Source organism: Cricetulus griseus (assembly GCF_003668045.3).
Source record: "Cricetulus griseus strain 17A/GY chromosome 1 unlocalized genomic scaffold, alternate assembly CriGri-PICRH-1.0 chr1_0, whole genome shotgun sequence".
NCBI lineage: Eukaryota > Metazoa > Chordata > Mammalia > Rodentia > Cricetidae > Cricetulus > Cricetulus griseus.
Genome location: NW_023276806.1, coordinates 38,949,353 through 38,968,387, shown reverse-complemented (window position 1 = coordinate 38,968,387; position 19,035 = coordinate 38,949,353). Strand labels below are relative to the sequence as shown.

The 19,035-nt window shown below is 40.6% G+C and overlaps 1 protein-coding gene across 1 annotated transcript in view; it reads left to right on the top strand.

Moving 5' to 3' along the window:
- Dpyd (dihydropyrimidine dehydrogenase) overlaps positions 1-17,687 on the top strand; it is an 830,055-nt gene extending 812,368 nt beyond the window's left edge. Inside the window, exons 22-23 of the mRNA XM_027395605.1 lie at positions 13,497-13,637; positions 16,290-17,687. Coding sequence (XP_027251406.1) covers positions 13,497-13,637; positions 16,290-16,460 — 312 coding nt within the window. The 3' untranslated portion in view covers positions 16,461-17,687. The remainder of the gene's footprint in view (positions 1-13,496; positions 13,638-16,289) is intronic.
- Positions 17,688-19,035: the final 1,348 nt, after the last annotated feature.

The following is a 19,035-nucleotide window of genomic DNA, read 5'->3' as shown; positions in this document are numbered from 1 at the left end:
ACCACACAGAGATATTTCTCCAAATTATCTACAGGTTTCTCCTGTTTCTCTCTGTGACTTTCTGTCTCTCTGTCTTCCTCCTCCTTCTCTCTCTCTCTCTCTCTCTCTCTCTCTCTCTCTCTCTCTCTCTCTCTTTATTTCTCTCTGTGTCTCTGTGTCTCTCTGTGTGTGTGTGTGTTGTGTGTGTGTGTGTGTGTGTGTGTGATATGTTCAGTTTTGAGAAATTTTGTTTTCTGCTTAAGTTTCCATATCCACAACCACAAGTGAGATACACAGAAGCCCGGGCTACAATGTAGGTTGAGAATTTCAAGCCAGTCTGGAACATGTATCAAAACCATGTCTGAAAGGAAGTGGAGCAGGACTAGGAGGAGGAGAGGTGAAAAAGGAGGAGGATGCTACTGATAGGCCCTTCTCAAAAAAGGAAGAAATGAAGTTCATGTTATATGTTAGAGCCATGTTAGACAAGCGATGCATTTTAGTCACTTTTTTATTGCTGTTACAAAATATCTGAGATGAGCGCATTTTATAAATAATATAAGTTTCTTTGGCTCACAGTGACAGAGGGCAAGAAGGCCAAGAGCATAGCAACAACATCTCTCTGACATCTGGTGAGGGCTTTCTTGCTGCAGCACATGTTTCAGGTCTTTCTCCTTCTAATAAGGACTCTAATGCCCCAGGGAGCCCCATTCTCCTAACCCTGTCTAACGCCAGTGGCCCCCCAGTGGACCTGTAGAGAAGTAGCTTTCACAAACAAATTTGGAGGTGAAGTTTCCACCAAAGGAACTTCAGATTAACACATTCAAACTGTATCAAAGAGGCACTTCTCTTTGGGCTTAGCAGTTGTACTCTATTTAGTGATTTTATTGTAAATGCATCATCCTAGGAGAAACTTGCTTCACTGAAACACAAAGTTTATAAGACTTTAGCATATTCTAATTATGATGGAAGAGTTTCCTAAATTACGTCTGACTGCTCTGTTATCGCCTGTTGCATTACTGAACTTGCCTCAATAAACTAATCTGTGAAATGGAGCAAATAAAAGTGTTTGCCTCCATAGAGTTATAAATTTGATGGTGTGTGAAACATGTTTAATATAGTGTCTGCCCTAATTGCTATTTGCTAGCTGATATAATTTCAGAATTGACAGGTTAGATAATAGGTGATATAGCTATTTCTTCTTTGGCCATTGAAATGAGCTCTAGAATAGGTAGGGAAATAGGAAACTCTGACGACTAATCAAGCTGAAAATTTTGAAGCCATTATATTTTCTGGTGAGTCTTCACCTCAGAAAAACCATGTGACAAAGTAATGTGCCAGGAGCTGAGCATCAAATGCTCAGGGAATATGACAGACATATTTTGTAAGCCCATGAAGCATACCAAAAGAAAGAGACAAATATTAAACAAAGACTGGCAGAGACAGTGCAGAATTGCACTTGTGGCATGAGCTATACATAAGGATTATAAGATGTACAGAATCTTTCAAGAGACCTAATTTAGATCCAAGGAGCCAAGGAAACATTCCTAGATGTGGCTGTTTGCCTATTCATCTTGAATGATTTGAGAAATGCCTAGAGATTAGCAAATCACATTTCTGAGTGTGTCTTTGAAGACATTTCTACAGATTCTGACCTGACCTAATGAATGAATCTACTCCTTGAAGCTTCTATATATGATGGCAAGAGTAGGAAAGTGGAAAGAGGTAGACCTAAAAATCATGGGGAGTAACTGTATGGTATCCTAGTTCTATTTGTCCTCTCTCTTTCTGCTTCCTGGCTGCCTTGATGTGAGCTATTCTGCTCCACCACTGACATGATGGCCTGACATCTCTGAAACCTCTAAGGGATTGACACAAAGCCATTCCTTTGTTACGTTGCTCTTTCAATGTATGGTCACAGCTACACACAGTGATTAATGCACTAAATCAGAGGAGGGTTGGTCCTATAAACTAGATAGGAATAGAAACACAGGAAATAAGGAAAATGCATTAAGTGAGCCAGAATACAGTTTTGCATTTGGTGCATATTTATGATGGTAAAGACTGTACTGAAGTCAATACAGTTTTATTAATTTTCAACATGCTTTAGCAATTCCAATTATATCAAGAGATAGGTATGGAAAGGGATTGAATAAGAGGACCCAATTGACTAAAATTTGATGATTCTATTGAGCTAAAGAAAAAAAAGATAATAAATCAGTACTTTGTTCTTTTCTCTTAAAGTTTGGTGAAGTTTTGGGGGGATGGGATACAAATTTTACATTGCCTATATTGAAATAGATAAACTTGGGGGTACATACTTGGCATAAAAGAAAAGATTGACATTGCAACAACCTGCTGTGTTCTAGACACAAGATGGGACCATCTTACGTGCTTTCTTCCATTGTTACTTAAAACCCTATGTGCAACTAAGGGAAACTAGGGAAAAAATGAAAAGTTGTTGTGCACATAGGACAATGACTGAAGAACATGGTGACAGGGAGACAACAAGAATGGAAGAATTCTTAAGGCTGAAGTCCTGGTCTATAGCATCAGGAATCCCCACATGTTAACAAAGGACAGCTTGATGGTTCCATTTTTCCCTGTCATATGCACTCACTGGGATTCCAATTTTTAGCTGTGACAACAGTAAAAGTCTCCATGAATCTGTTGCTTGATGCAGTAATCACTGATTCACAGCCACCACCGAAAAGAACAGCACTGCACAGTCATAGCACCAAGAGTTAGCCAACCCTGGCTCTCATGTATCCTCATGTAGTGAGGAGAAGCAACTGAATACAGACTGGTACATATGGGAACCTACGTAGCAGGGTCAGGAGACTAGACATTCCTTAGAAAACTTGCTTGATACCTGAATTAACACCCCAAACCTAAGGGAGAGAAAACAACATATATGTCTAGGGGAAGAATTTTCCATTCAGAAAGAACAGGACCCTGAATGGAGAAGTACTTCACAGAAAGCCACCGAGGTCTCTTTGAAGGAGATGAACAGCATTGAGGATACCTGGGAGATGAAGTTAGAAAGCCTTAGGTGCAGTGTTTTAAGTGTGTGTGTGTGTGTGTGTGTGTGTGTGTGTGTGTGTGTGTGTGTGTGTGTGTGTGTGTGTGTGTTACACAGAACAGTATTTATAGGAGCTGTGGCTACTATCACTTGCCACTTGCATACAAGACCCCCTCCCTCACCCATTATTTAAAACCCCTATCTGGTAAGTTGTCCACATGGTTGCTCAGCCACCATATTTCCTCAAAGAGTGCCAGTCTGTTTGCCTATACTTCAAATGTTTTTGTCCATTTCATTGCTCATTTCTAGTGAACATGCAGCTCACCCCGTGTCCCCACCCTGTTTCATTATTCCACCTGTATTTCCCCTACCATCTTCCTTCGATTCCTGACATGCTAGTTTTCTAGTCTTCCTTTTTCTTCTTTCTGGGGAACCTGAATTGTCTGTTTTCATGCCTTGTAATTTCTCTGTGAACCCATCTGTTTATTTCAGTGTGTTTCTTCCCTCTGCTAGGCTCTTTATGGATTCTTCTGGTCTTTGTTTGAACTCCATGTCTCTGCCTTGTTTATTCTCTCTGCTACCACAGTATATGACTTCCCATCTGCCATGGAAGAATCCCTTTCGTCCCACAAAATTATCTGAGCCTCTCTTGTTTGGACAGGCTTTTCATTCGCATGCTCCCATTTTAATCTCCGCCGGCTTCTCTGGTTCTAACATGGAGATATTGTTTCAAAGGACAGCATGCCCAATAGGTCTCCTCTTAGGTTCTTTTATTCTTTCTGTTGCCATTGATATGGCTGAATGGTCTCTTGCTCCACAGGTACGCAGTTTCAGCCTCAGTCCATCAACAAATGTTTATTGAATATCTTCTATTTGAACATCGGAACACTGAGGGTGGTGGCAGATTCCAAAGAAATACAAAGTACAGACCAAGACTGGAGATTTCTCTATCTCAGCAGAGATGGATCACTAGCATGTTCTCAGTATGTGCTCATCACAATCTAGGAATTGTACTAGGGAGAAGGAATACAGCATGAATTTTAAAAAGACAGCGTCTATATTTTGGGAGCACATGGTATAGCAAGGGAGAAAGACACATGTTAAAAATTATTTACAGTTCAATCAAATAGGAACAAAATGCTTTGGGAACACAGTCGACTAAAAGGGATTAGTGCTGCCTCGGGTAATTGTGGAAAGCTTCGCAGAGATGGTGATATTTAAAGTAGAGTTTAATAAATTAGTGTTAATTAAGCAGAGAATTAATAATAAAAGCTAATATTTATTGAGGTCTTACGAGGTTTCAAGCACTGCAACATGTTTGTAAATGAGCTCATCCGAGCCTCCCAATAACCTGATGAGATGAAATACTTGTATCCTGCCAAGTTTACTGATTCAATAATTGAAAAACAGAGAGGTTAGCTAATTTGCCCAAGGTCACACAGCTAGAAAGGCATTATTAAAGCCAAGATCTGAACCTATGTCCTAAGGCACTGTTCTACATGGGGTTGGAGACCACTGTTGCAAGAGAGTCACTATGTTTGCAAGTACAATATTCAAATGTATTTGTGATAATATACGGTCATGGGAGCTTGAATTCATATACAGTCCCCGGGTTTCAGTAGGTGGTGGTATCAAGGTGTTGAACTCATTTTGCCGAACAGCAATTTATAGGAAGGACAGAACTATGCTAATGCTCTCTCTCTCTGTGTGTGTGTGTGTGTGTGAGAGAGAGAGAGAGAGAGAGAGAGAGAGAGAGAGAGAGAGAGAGCATGTGTGTTTGCATGTGTGTGATCATGTGTATCGTGTATACAGTGCACATGTACGTGCAGGAATGCACCACCTGTGTGTGAGAATGGAGAATACAGAGAATACAGAGATCCAGTGTCATTCCTGAGGTACCACTGGGTTCTCTTTGTTGACCTGGAATGGCCAGCCAATGAGTCCTAGCAATCTGCCTATTCCTGCCTCCTCAGTTCTGGAGTTAAAGCCATGTTCCACTACACCCGGCTTTTACATGGTTTCCATGATCGTTCAGCTAGATCTTTACCAACTGAGCCATCTCCCCGCCCTGCTCAGTGTTGTTAATCAGCATTATAAAAACTGTTTGTTTTATTTTTAAAATTATGATGTGTATGTGTGTGAATATATGCATGTGAGCACAGGTGCTTATTGAAGCCAGAAGAGGGTGTCAGATATCTTGGAGCTGGAATTACTGGTAGTTGGGAGCTACCAGCTGTGAGTCATGGAAACCAAATTCTGCTCCTCTGTAAGAGCAGTGCTTACTCTTAATCAGCTTTCTTAAGAAATTTTTAAACAGTTTCAAGGACAATAAAACAGACTGGCTAATCCAGTAAGAATTCTACCTATGGTATCAAAAAGGGCCATTTCAATACTATACCACAATGTCCTGGTCAGAACTGGATGTCATCATGCCAACCTGACTCTTCTTACCATTTGGAAACTGAAAGTGTCCTCAGAGCACTTGAGCTGCCCCTCTAGGGAATGACAGCATGCTTGGAAATGCCCTGGAATCCAGCTGATTTTTTCTCTTTATCACTCCTACATCTCAGCTTCCATTTCATAGAGATAGGATTTACCATGCATATGACCATGTGATGAAGCTGCTTAGTTTGTAAAGGAATGAGAAAAAGAATTTCGAGTCAGAAATAGGTTAGCAAAACCAGCCCTAGAAAGCTGAAGAGAAGGATGGAATAAAGCAAGAGCAAGAGACATGACCTCCCAGGATATCATCAAAGTTATCCTTCTCTAATGTAGTCTGAGACCATCTACAAAAGTCACACACACACAGAGAGAGAAGTAAGTGTATATGTACGTATGTATGTATGTGCCACAGACAGGAAAGCCTGCAGAGTCTCCTACTGGAGCAGCTTTGTCTCCAGACCCCAAACAACTGGCATGTCAGTGCACACATGTGGCCCACTAAAATGAGAAAAATGCTTTATTCTCTGGCAGCAGATAACAACAGAGGCTTGAGAGCTGGCCAGGCCTTATGAAGTCCCAGAACATGCCCCAGTTCTGTTGATATATGTGAGAATGAACTCTCACTCTCCTTATGAAGCTGGCAATGTATCTCTAACGTCTTTGAATTTCTGGGTAGGAAAATGAATGGTTTAGGGGCACTAGTGATGCTTTCATAACTTCTTCCTGCTGCTTGGAGGAGGAGATAGACAGCATCTCATAAGACTGGAAAGGCAGTGTTGGCAGGGGACCAGTCAGCCTGATCGAGTACTTTATTATTTCAATTGAATTGTGAAAGGAAGGAGAAAAGCTCTCAGATAAAACTGTGAGACCATATTAGATACCACAGAACACAAAGGGGGCTGCACAGAAAGGAAAATAAGGAAGACTTGCCCAGCAATTTCCAGAAGGATCAAGAGAAGCTGGCTGGGGGCAGCATTCATATTCTCAGTTGTCAATGTACCAATAAATAGGAGTTGAAAAATCTATCATGTTGAACTTTAAAAGCTGCACAGAATTTGGTTACAAAAGTAATCTCTTAAGTCATGTGGGAGTTTATTGATGTGTGGTTCTTGGTTTGACCAGAATACAGCAATAGAAAAGGATACTTCACCTAGAATGAAGAAGTCTAGTCAAAGGGCAGAGGGAGGAGCAGTGTGTCAGTTGTGTGCAAGCATTGAAATCCACAAGCCTGAAGGTGTTTTGGAGCCCACTGTGGGACACTGAAAAGAAAGAAAAATGGAAATGTCATCCCAGGACTACATCAGAGACATTATAACCAGATGGTTAATATGGACAGGCAAGCTAAAGCATCCATGAATGTCTTTACAGACTTTAGATGACAATCCCACTCCACTGAAGGAAAACTATCTGAAAAGGGATTTCATAGCCTTTGCTATTGGGTATATCATCTCTCAGAAGAAAACTGCTACATAGGCTTAGTTCTGACTCCTATGACAAGCTTGTGTTTGAGGGAAACAGCACCTGGAGGAATCTGAAGGATGTTGCCATTTATGTGAACTTAGAGAGTTTTTTTTATGCCAAAAAAGAAAGTCTCTATTAGCTACATATGCATCCCACCTTTAGGAAATCTATTTCAGGAACTTTGCAGAAAGTCAGGGATACAATCTCATAGTCTAGTTTGACTGTTAATCTTGATTGGCAAGTCAACAAGATTTAGAATCACATGGAAACTACTCTCTGGTTACAACTGTGAGGAATTATCTATTTTAACTTATTTGAATTGAGGTGGAAAGACCCACCACAAATGTTGGGAGCATCATTCCATAGGCTGAATACAAGGGGGAAAGTGGGCTAAGCACAGAGTCCATCTCTCTCTGCTTGCTGACTGTGGAAACACTTGACCGTCTGCCCTGATTCCCTACCATTACAGACTCTATCCCTGGAACTGTGACGCCGAATAAACCCTTCCTAAAGATGCTTTTGGCAAATACTTTGTCACAGCAACAAGGCATGTACTTGAGGCATTGTGTATCTAGAATGAAGATAGATCAAGAATGAGTAGCTATCAATCAGAATTTGATGATGTAATCACAATGTATTTTCTCAAGAGTAAGATGGCTAAGAGTTTATATAACTTAGTGGTCAGTGGTCCTTTGAGAAAAGACCTTATCAATAATAAACACAGAAGTATGACAGCAAGCTTTAAATCTGGATCAGCTTGTGAAAGTGATTTGAATTTGGAGAAAATATTAGGTAAAATAGGAATGTATTTTTGTCTATTAAAAGCCAAAAAATAATACACCCACTACTTCAAACAGATGGCATATTGTTAAATCACAATTAGAAAGAAAAACTGTTCCATTCCTATTATCCTCCCTTGAATCTTCAGTTTTCTTAGAATTGAAAAGAAAGAGGAAAAATAGATTTGAGAGTCTAAGATAGGTAAGATGTAAGATTACCGCTTCATTAAATAAAGTGAAACCCCAAATGTCAGCAACTTGCCATGTAAAGCCGGAGTATACCCCACATGGGAAGGATGTTATGGTCAGAGCCTCAGATACTGAAGTCGTCCCCATCTGTCTCTCACAGAAACCTGATTTCACCACCCTCACTCACCATGTTCACTTGCTTGTAACCTGCCTCTTGGCACATTGTGCCTCTCAACTTTTCTGACCAATCTGGTGCTTGTTTTCTGACTCACTGTCTTTGTCATCCCCATCTCAGTTTGTGCAGGTCTCTCCTGACTTGCTAGAGTCAGCTGAGTTCCAATACAACACCACCCCTTCTCAGTGCCCGCTGCTGGCCACTTAGCTCTTCGAGCTATGCATGATAGCAAGAAATTGACTCTCATGCTTTAAGAGCACTTGTGTTTCAGAATTCTGTACCAACTGATGAAAAATAAATATTGCTCTGGGTTATTTTAATATAGAAAAGGCAAGTTGCAAATGGTGTCTCATGCCTATAAGCCCAGCACTCAGGAGACTGGGGTAGGGGGATTGAAGCAGCACCAAGGACAGCCTGAGCTACATAGTAAGTTACAAGATGGTATAGTTTAGAGCCTGAATCCTTATTTCAAAATAACCAAAAGAGACCCGTGGGAAGGAAGGGGAGGAGAGAACAAAGGAGGGAAGCAGGAGATGATGAAGGAATAGAAGAGATATGGGGAGCAGATGGTCTTACCGTAGTAAAGAAAAAAATAGAAACAAACCAGAAAGGCTGAGAGTCAGTCCAAGGGATACTGTACAAAGATTACTAAACTTTTGACTCAGGAGCATTTATGAAGACAAAGTTATTAAGAATCAGCATAAATTCAGCAAGAGCAAACCAAATGATCTCATTTCCTCTCCTGATAGGTTTATAAGGCAAGGGGTGACAAGATAAGAACCTGAGGCGTTGGTAATGGTGCAGATAAGGACATAGGAAAGTAATTAAACAGCTATACCCAAATCATTTAAATCACCGATCCTTCAGGTTAGAAGTCACAGTGATTGCCCACAGCATGCTGTCCTTGGTCCTGGCCTTTGAAGGGCACATATTTACAGGAATTGTAGGAAATATGCTAATGAAATGAGAAGACCCAAAGCTAGAAGAGCGGTTAATGCGCCAGATAACAATCACAATCGGGAGGTACTTCAATCAGCCTTAAAAGAAGGTCAAAACTGTTAAATTTATATTGTTCATAAAGAAGAAAGAGTCAAAACATCAGACAAGTCACTCTAGGTCAATATGCTTTGGCCTTAAAATGTATACCAAAAGGAAACAGTGACTGACCTTTCTTGCGACATCATTTTTGAGCCCGGCAGTGGTAGCTCACACCTTTAATCCCAGCACTTGGGAGGCAGGAACAGGCCTCCGAGTTTGAGGCCAGCCTGGTCTATACAGCTTGTTGCAGGACAACCAGAGCTGCACAAAGAAACTCTGTCTTAGGAAGAAAATAAAAACAACTTTGATTATCCTAAATCAAATCCTAAATGGACATGATTCCAGAATACCATGGGCCATTGTGGCTAATTCTGAGAAGTGATGTTAAAATCAAATATGCCCACCTGAGGAGGTGGCTCAGTGAGTAAAGCATCTGCCACATGGGCAGGAGAACCAAAGTTTGGCTCCCCCAGAACTCACTGAAAAGCCAGGTGCACATCTAGGACATGGGAAACAGGGACAGGAAATCCCTGGGATGAGTCACCTAGCCATACTAACTGAAATCAGCGGGAAACCCTGCCTCAGTACATAGGATTGGGAGTGATTGAGAAAGACATCTGATGTCGACTTTCATTCTACACACACACAGCTCATGCACATGCATACGCACACTCACACACACACACACACACACACACACACACACACATACACACACACAAACCCCATATATATATATATATATATATATATATAATATATATATATATATATATATGTCCAAGTCAATCACAATGTGTGAAGTATGATCTAAGGGATCCAGTGTCTCCATGCATAAGCATTTCTAGTAAGCAGGAATGGGTACATAGATGGCTCAAACTTTGTATGTGCACACTCTGTCTGGAATAATAAATGTAGGTCTCCCAACCTCTGCAGAAGTGTTTCTATAAGCAACTAATTGAAACATAGGTACCTGTCTAGTGATCCACATCTTTCTGCAAACTACAAATTCCAGGACATACCAACACATATCCACCAGCCTATGGTATAGCTGAAGAGGATGGGTTTTCAACAAATATCTACACTTTTAGCCACAAAGAATGATCATTTTTTATTGTTTCTTTGATAGTCCCAAACTGATTTCAGATACTGCTCTTTTATCCTCTTCTGGATTAAAAATGAAGATGGTATATTTAAAGAACTATGAATTTTAACCCCCTGTGTTAACTTGTAAAGACTCCAATGAACTTACTCTATCTGGTTTTGTAAATGATGGTGTTTGAAATGACAGCTGCAAATCTCAAACAGAGCAATGGGCATATTTAATATGCACAAAGGTAAATTTGCTCCTTATAATAAAATTTCTTGGACATGTATATTTCTTCTGGAAAAATCTAGGGATTTTCCTGACTAGTCATCAGTTGAGTATTTAACTAGTGATTTTTCCCATAATGATTGGATTCCACACAAGCGATGTTTTGAGTGATTTATTTGCATTTAAAAAGTTAGTTTCTATTGCACATAAATAGTCTTTCACAGCCAGATAGAAAGCTCATGCATTACTATCTTAAAATATTGGAAAATATGAATCTGCTTGAATTTTCTTGATTATCTTTTGCATGTGCAATGGCCAAATTAATAAAAATATCCACTAGAACTTTTATTACTAAGTAGTTGCTGTTATGAGTGTAGGCATAGATATTCAAAAGACATATTTATTTAACAAATATTTGAGCATTCGTTATGCTGTAGGAACAAGATATACCATACTTGATTCAAATATGAATAAAGCTATGTTTAAAAAAACATAGGAACCTAGATTTAAAATCCTATTTGCAATGTGAGGTGGGATTTGCTCGAGAATAGCAAGTGAGCCTGTATAGCAGAGTGAATATGATCAAGGCATTTGAAGTCTAGCAGCAGTAATCTGAACCTCTATTTCATCATCTACTTGATTTTATATCTTAAATCACAGTCACCTCATCATCCCTAAAATGTATGAAGTTTAAATAAGAAAATGATTTTAAATTAAGGCACTAGCCTGAAGTGTAGTAGAATTCAAAAATTCCTTTATTGTCAATTCTACAAAAAGGGATAAAATATACTAGATCATGACAAAGGAAGAGAGAAAGAAGACAACGTGCTGAGGTAGAAAGGGGATAGGAAGAAGAGAGGGAAAAGGAGGGCGTGGGAGGGAGGGAGAGAAAGGAGAAAGACCACATCTTAACATTTGTTTAGGAAAGGAGACAGGATTGAGGAAACCCTCATGAAGTAGAGACACCTGAGCTCTCTTTGAGAGACACAGGTTTGGAAAATGTTTGGGAATTAATGAGTCATGTTGTGGACACAGCAGGGGATTCAAAAAATCCCTCGGAAAATGCAAAAGATGACATTAGAGAAGAGAGAAAGACGAGTAAAAGTCTAAGCCTTCTTCATTAAAAAAAAATCCTAACAGTATTCGCCATGCCAAGGAAAGCTGAAGGGCACTACTGTCCTGTGTCCTTATGAGTGGAGTGGATGAGGAATTTACCCTTCTAGGTTCTAGGGATAATGCTTCTCACACAGTTGAGCTTGTGAGGGAGGTACAGAAAGGCGTGGACGTCAAGGGCCACCTGCCAACACACTGCAATGTACCGACATCTTTGGCTTCAGCACACTGTAAAGAAAGTAGACAAGGTGGCACTCAAGTTTTCTATGCTCCTAGGGCTTGAGAGTATACAAACGAAGTGTAAGGATAATGTGAACATTGTCTCCATTTGGAAGCTTATAGTAACAACATAGTGCTCAAATAGGAAATAAAATAAAATAAAATAAAGTTAATGCAGTATAGCCAAGTATCCTGAGCATTCTACTTTAATTTTGTTTTTGTTGTTCTGATAAAATACTGACCAAAAGCAACTTGGGAGAGGAAAGTGCTTATTTCAATGAAGGGAAGCCTAAGCAGGAGCTCAAGGCAGGAACTTGGAGACAGGAGCTGAAGCAGAAACTGGGGAAGTATCCCGAGCTTACTGGCTTGCTCACCATAGCTTCATCAGCCAACTTTATTATATAGCCCATGCCATCCTGCCTGTGCTCCTCTCCCACAGTGGGCTGGCTCCACCAATATCAATTAGCAATTAAGGAAAATGGCTGCCAGAAATTGCCACAGACCAATCTGACACAGACAATTCTACAAGTGAGAGGTTCTTCTTAAGCACATCAAGTTGACAATCAAGACTGGCCATCACACCAGGTCAGAAGGAGTGCAGAAAATAAAACCTCAAGAGAATGTGGAACAAGGATTTCAAGCAAGAGATGGTTTCTTTGAACATAGAACTTGAATTCAAATGAACCATCCATTCTCCTTCTAAAGGTTAAAAACCAGAGCAGATAATCTTGACAGCACACTAATTTGGCAAGCACTGTTACATTTCTCTGTTTTGTTTTCTGAAACAAAGTGCTTCCTAGTGTTGATGAAACACCCTCTGTGTTTCCCATATTAAGCATAAACTCAATTACTATAAGAAACAAAGCCATGTGTAACTGCCTGAAAGATCTTCAGCAGTGAATGGAGCAATTGCTAGTCTTTAAGAGTGAAAAAGCATCTAATTCAACCTAGATCAACCTAATTAATTAGCATAAATTAGAATTCTTCAATAAGGAAATATATTCTTCAAGACATGACAAGTGAGTGAGCTATCAGAACATCTTCCAAATGAAAATCAAGACTCAAAAATCAACAATAAAAATGGGATGTACTCGAGTTTTCATTTCCCTTATCCCCAGTGAAATGAATATTTAGTGTAAATGTGGCATCTTTTTGTCCATTGACATTATTTTTTTGATCCTTCTAACTCTAGGATATATGTTACAAACACCTAAAAGAATTATTTTAGTCTCTCTATATAGAGTGCTATTATAGAGTGCCCAGCAGAAAAGCAATTTAATTCATCTGTTGAAGTCTTATAACTGTACCCCCCCATGTTGAATGTGCATGTGTGTGGGTTTGCATGTTCTGTGTACAGGTGCATATGTGGTATGTGTAGGTACATGTGTGTGTGTGTACTCCTGTGGAATTCCAAGACAGATATTAGGTTAGCTCCCGCAATAGCCTTCTGCTTTATCTTACATGGGTCTTATGTGAATGTTGGGGATCCAAACTCTGTCATTTTGGAAGGGCAAGCACTTTAACCACTGACCCATCGCCATAGTCAGTGCCCTTTTATTTCCAAGCTGAGTGTGCACACTGCCCATCTCTCAAAATCAAGTTAGCTAACTGTCACAGAAAGTGCCTCTGTGAGAACTGTGATACTCCAAGCTCCATCACTAAACAGAATGCAATGTGAGCTCAAAATGGGGAAATGTGGGCAGATATTAGTTACTAAGGAATTGTTTGAAGTTGAGCACTGTGAGTAATTCACTGCCCATTTTCTAGGATGTAATTGGAAAAGCGCTGCAATACCTGGGAACATTTGGTGAGCTGAGCGGTGTAGAGCAAGTTGTGGCCCTGATCAATGAGGAAATGTGCATCAATTGCGGCAAATGTTACATGACCTGTAATGACTCTGGCTACCAGGTAGGAACACTGCTAGAATTAAGATGCTGCAGCAAGGCATGGCTCTTCTTTAGGGGCAGCAACTGTCTACTGTTGCTAAATGTACAATTCAAACCAGGTAAGCCAAATATGTCCCCTCACCACAGGTCTCCCTTTATTCCTTGTAATGAACTGGTGTGTGTGTGTTTTTTTTTCCTTTTATTTTCTGTGTAGGGGTCAGTAGAAACCTATACTGTATGTGGGCATTCCCCCCTTCAGATCTGTTGGACCTGGAGTGGTTGTGACCTTCCAACTTTGGTATTATGAGTCAAACTTGGGTCTTCTGTAAACTCAGCAAGAACTCTTAACTGCTGTGCCATTTCTCTGACCAAGATGCACCCCTTATTGTTAGAGGCACCATCCACTGTGTTGGTTTCCTATTGAATAGAAATGGGAGAAGAGCTAAGCACGGTCGGCATTTTTGTTTGCTTTCTGATCCAGCCACTTATGAGCAAGTTCCCCTACCATGGCTGCAAGCTGCAGTGATGCCTTCCTCACCATGATAGGCTCCATCTTCTGAACAGGGAGCTAAAATAAGTCCTCCATCCGTGCATCTATTGAGTTGCTTCTTGTCAGGTTTTAGTTCCAACAATGAGAAAAATAACCAGTATATCCAAGTTTCAGTGCACAGTATTATTTTAATAATGTTTCATCACCCATGAAGCTGGAGAGGGAAGCTTGAGTGAAAACAGAAATTCTTGCAAAATAGTGTACATTAGGGAAGGTTATGGTCTGGTAGTAACTGCAGAGAGGAGAACTGTCATTTATTACCAATCCCCCCAAAAAACTTGATTCCTTCAGCCTACAGACGATTCTCCTTCATTCAGTATTGATTGGGTTTTTACCACAGTAATTTTAAAAATGAAAAGAAATACTCTCCCACCGCGTACCTGGAGCAGTTGGTCTTTAGAAATTTATTCATAGCTGGAAATGACAGAGACAGCAAGATATTTTTGTTGTTGTTGTTTATCTGCCATTGGAAGTGACCATGGATGCTTTCCATGCCTTGGCTGAGAGCCTGCCACGAGACAGAAAAGGGAGATTAAAGATTCCTCTCCTCTGTGGTGGACAGAAGACATCTTATCCATTTCTCTTTGATTTTAACTTACAACTTCACCTACCAGCTTGTGCACTGTACATATAAATTAGATTCTAACACAATAATAAGACATGAAAGGCAATAATAATCATGAAATTATGTTTACACAAAAGATTCCTAGGGCCAGCCTCAGGAGGTGAGAGGAGTAGGGCTCCTCCTGCCCCTTGTTATTTCTCCACAAGCCCTACCTTGTCATTCCAAAAGACTTCTGCAATTAAGTCAGCAGCATGGCTACCAGGAGGTCCCCTTCCGCTCATCCACTGCCCTCTCCCACAGCTGCATGGAAGTCCTTCCTAAAAGTCCAAACCTGCCCGAGGACTGCCATAGTGTCTCCATTGTTTTGATGCCTATAATGGGCAAGTTACTAGGATAACGTAAACCATCTCATTCCTCACTTCACATTCAGTAAATTTATTCTTTTATTCTCCTATATAACTCTGTGAGGGGAAAATACAAGTGGGAGGGAAGGAAGGAAAGACAATAGGAAGAGAGTTAAAGGGGATGGGGGAGGCACAGAGGGAGGGAGAAATCATGAGCTGAGTCAGAGTTAGAGGGCTGGTCCAGGTTCTCACATCTGGGAGATATCAGGGCCAGAGCGGGACAAGGGTTCTCCTGTCCTATAGTGGTGGGATAATGCTTAAAATCAAGTTGGAAATGGTTGAATCTCAGAGCTGACTGTGGAGCCAATTTTTTCTACTGTCTTCTTTTAAATTTTGCATGCATTATTTGAAATGCATTCACTGCCTCCCCTAACATCATCACTTCTCCAAGGCGAAGAACAAGGAGTGTGGCCTAGGAGGGTGGCTCCATCTGTAAAGCACTTGCCTTACAATCACAAGGACCTGAGTTCAGTCCCACTGACCCACATGTGCCCAGCAAAATGACCCAGTCTTGGAATCCCAATGCTGAGGAAGCAGAGACAGAGGATCACTAGGATTCACTGACCAGACAACCTAGCTTAATCAGTGAGCTCCAGGCCAATGAGAGACCCGACAGATGGCATTCCTGAGAATTACAAGTGAGGTTGTCCTCTGACTTCTACATGCACCTACACACATGCCTCCATGCCTCTGTCACCAGCACGTGCATACACACACACACACACACACACACACACACACACACACACACACACACACACACACACACACACACAAGAACAAGAAGTGTGAGGAGTAGATGGGTCTATGATGTATGAACTCATCCAGCACCAGCAGGCACAAGATGCCCCAGCCTGGTCAGATTGGCAAGACTGTGTGCTACATTGACTTGAAAGCAGAAGGGCTGTGTTTCAAAATGTTTCTTCCCCCATGAAAAGAAAACCTTCTAATGAACTGTAAACACTGCATTTCTAATTTAAGGGAGTTTCATTTTTATCTCTGTTTCTACTGTCAGTTCAGCTATTCCTATCATTTTACTACCTCGGTGCTTGGTGCAGTCATCTCCATTGCTGTGGACAGAGATGCAGATGTTGAAATGGGAGCATTCTTGTCACTGGTGGGCAGGGGCTCAACTCTCATGATTTCTGTTTGCAGGCTATACAGTTTGATCCAGAAACTCACCTGCCTACTGTTACCGACACCTGCACAGGCTGCACTCTCTGCCTCAGCGTCTGTCCTATTATCGACTGTATCAGGATGGTTTCCAGGACAACACCTTATGAACCAAAGAGAGGCTTACCCTTAGCTGTGAAGCCAGTGTGTTAAGGTGATTTGTAAGATAGTTGCTGTGAACTTTGATGTGACCGACATAGGCTGATCTTTAAACACAGCGGTAAGGAATCATTGTGGTCAGTTCTTTTCCAAATTTTATAGATTTACACATATAATTACTAAATAAATGTCTAAATTGGAAAGCAATGTCTAATGCCAGTGACCAATTAATGGTCATAAAATGGAATAATTCTTTTCTGAGGTAGCTGGTGAGTAACTGCATACCAGTTAATTGGATGTGCTCCGTCAGTTGTCTACTGTGAAAAATTAACTTTTTCATGGCAATTAGTGTGACAATTTCTAAATTGCCCTATGCCATGCTCATTCTTTGATTCCTAATTGTAAGTGAAATGAACTATTTTGGAACAAAGTACAGTTACATATACAGGAAACCGTTGCCAAGGTAACACTTTGTAATTAAAAATTACCTGTAATTTTAACACCATTTCTAAGGACGTGTAATTAGCTCCATTAAGAACGATCGAAAAACGTCAAGTCATTATTTACTATGACAAGGGGAACAAAACCTGAAAGGGTGTTTTCTAGAATTTTCTTCTGGTCCCTTTTGTGAAGTAGCTCACTCTTTGGTGCTGGACACTAACAGAGAGACTATTTCCTGACTAAAATTCAGTTCAGCACTCATGCCTGAAACAGGTGTCCAGACTACTCAGGGATGGACCACACGTCATTTTTATTTGAATATTGAAGCTGTGTTCCTGATGAAATGAGATATTAGGATGAATGTGTGGTTAATGCCACACTTCACTGTGCATGAACTGTTCTGTCTGCTTTTTACAGTCACCGTCATTAGGAGAGCAACGTATGTTAAAACAAGGCTCTGATTACACAGCTCTGAGCCACAGGCTCCATATTCGACAATGAAAACCACCTTATCTGTAGCTTATACATAATGAGAAGAACCTGTCTGTCTACTCTTTATTTTGACTCATATGTGATTTTAAAATTAATAATATAGAAATATGTATTTTCTGATATTGATAAATAATTTTGGATTTCTCTATTTTCATAATCAGTAAATAGCATCAAATACATTCATTTATTCCTTCCATGTGGCACATTTTAATATGAGTCTATAGGAAGTAAATCTTAAAATGACAATCTGTGGCATATTTCAGTGATAAATGCAAGAGCTAGGAGTGCACTTTGACAAAATCTGTATGATCAAATAATCACAAATAAAATTTTATGATTTTCAGTGTAGTTTTCTGTTTCATTTTTCTAAATGCACCTTTCTGTCAGATATTTATATTTTGACATGAGGTAGTTTGGGATTGGTTCCACAGAAAATTCCATCCAAATACTGGATGTATGTCAGTTCAAATCTACTGAAGACAATGGCAGTATTATTTTCAAATGCCTCATTTCCTGTCCCTCTTACCCCCTCCTTACTCAATGCAACTCTACCCAGCCAAAAATGCATTTTTCACATAGAGGTGGCCAGGCCTCTTGAACCATCAAGATAAAGACACCTGAGAAATGACCTTCCAACCTGAAGACATGGTCCACACCATGGGAAGTATGTGTCACTCAATATTATTCTTCATAAAGTTGTGCAGAATCGAAGATTTAGGAGACTGCAGTCCTTTATGAAGTTTGGGACTTGGTAGTACTTAGATAAGAGATCAAGATATCTGGGGAAAAATTATAGAGCTACAAAGATGCCTTGAAATGTGATTGATGAACCTGAATGTAAGAGAGGGAGATCAGTTCCAGAGAGATAAGAGTCCATGGCCATCACAGCCAAGAATCAGGGCAGCAGGCAGACAAGAAAGAAGGAACAGCAGAGATCTCACACCTCTAATGATAAGCCATAAGCGGAGAGAGCAAATGGGACACGGCCAGGAAAACCTCAAAGTTTTTGGGAAACCTCAAAGTCCACCTTTAGTGACACACTTCCTCCAACAAGGTTACACTTCTTTTTATTTTTTTTTAAATTTATTTACTTATTTTTATTACATGTACAGTATTCTGTCTGCATAGTTGCCTGCAGTCCAGAAGAGGGTACCAGACCTCATGACAGATGGTTGTGAACCACCATTTGGTTGCTGGGAGTTGAACCCAGGACCTCTGGAAGAGCAGCCAGGGCTCTAAACCACTGAGCCATCTCTCCAACTAGGGAGGGAGGAGTGATGAGCAAAGAGGTCAGGACCAGACTGTAGAAATCCACAGGGACAGCCGACCTGAACAAGGGGTTGCTCATGAACCCCAGACTGATAGCTAGGAATCCAGCATAGGACTGTTCCAGACCTCCTGAGCGAGGAGGTCAGTTTGGAGGTCTGGGCAATCTATGGCACCTCTGGTAGTGGACCAGGATTTATCCCTAATACACGAACGGACTTTGGGAGCCCTCTCCATATAGAAGGATACTCTCACAGACTAGACACACGGGGGAGGGCCTAGGCCCTGTTCCAAATAATGTGACAGACTTTGAAGATCCTCCATGGAAGGCATCACCCTCTCTTGGGAGCAGAAAGGGGTTGGGATGGGGGATGGAGAGCAGAAGAGGAGGGGAGGGAACTGGGATTGACATGTAAAAGAAGCTTGTTTC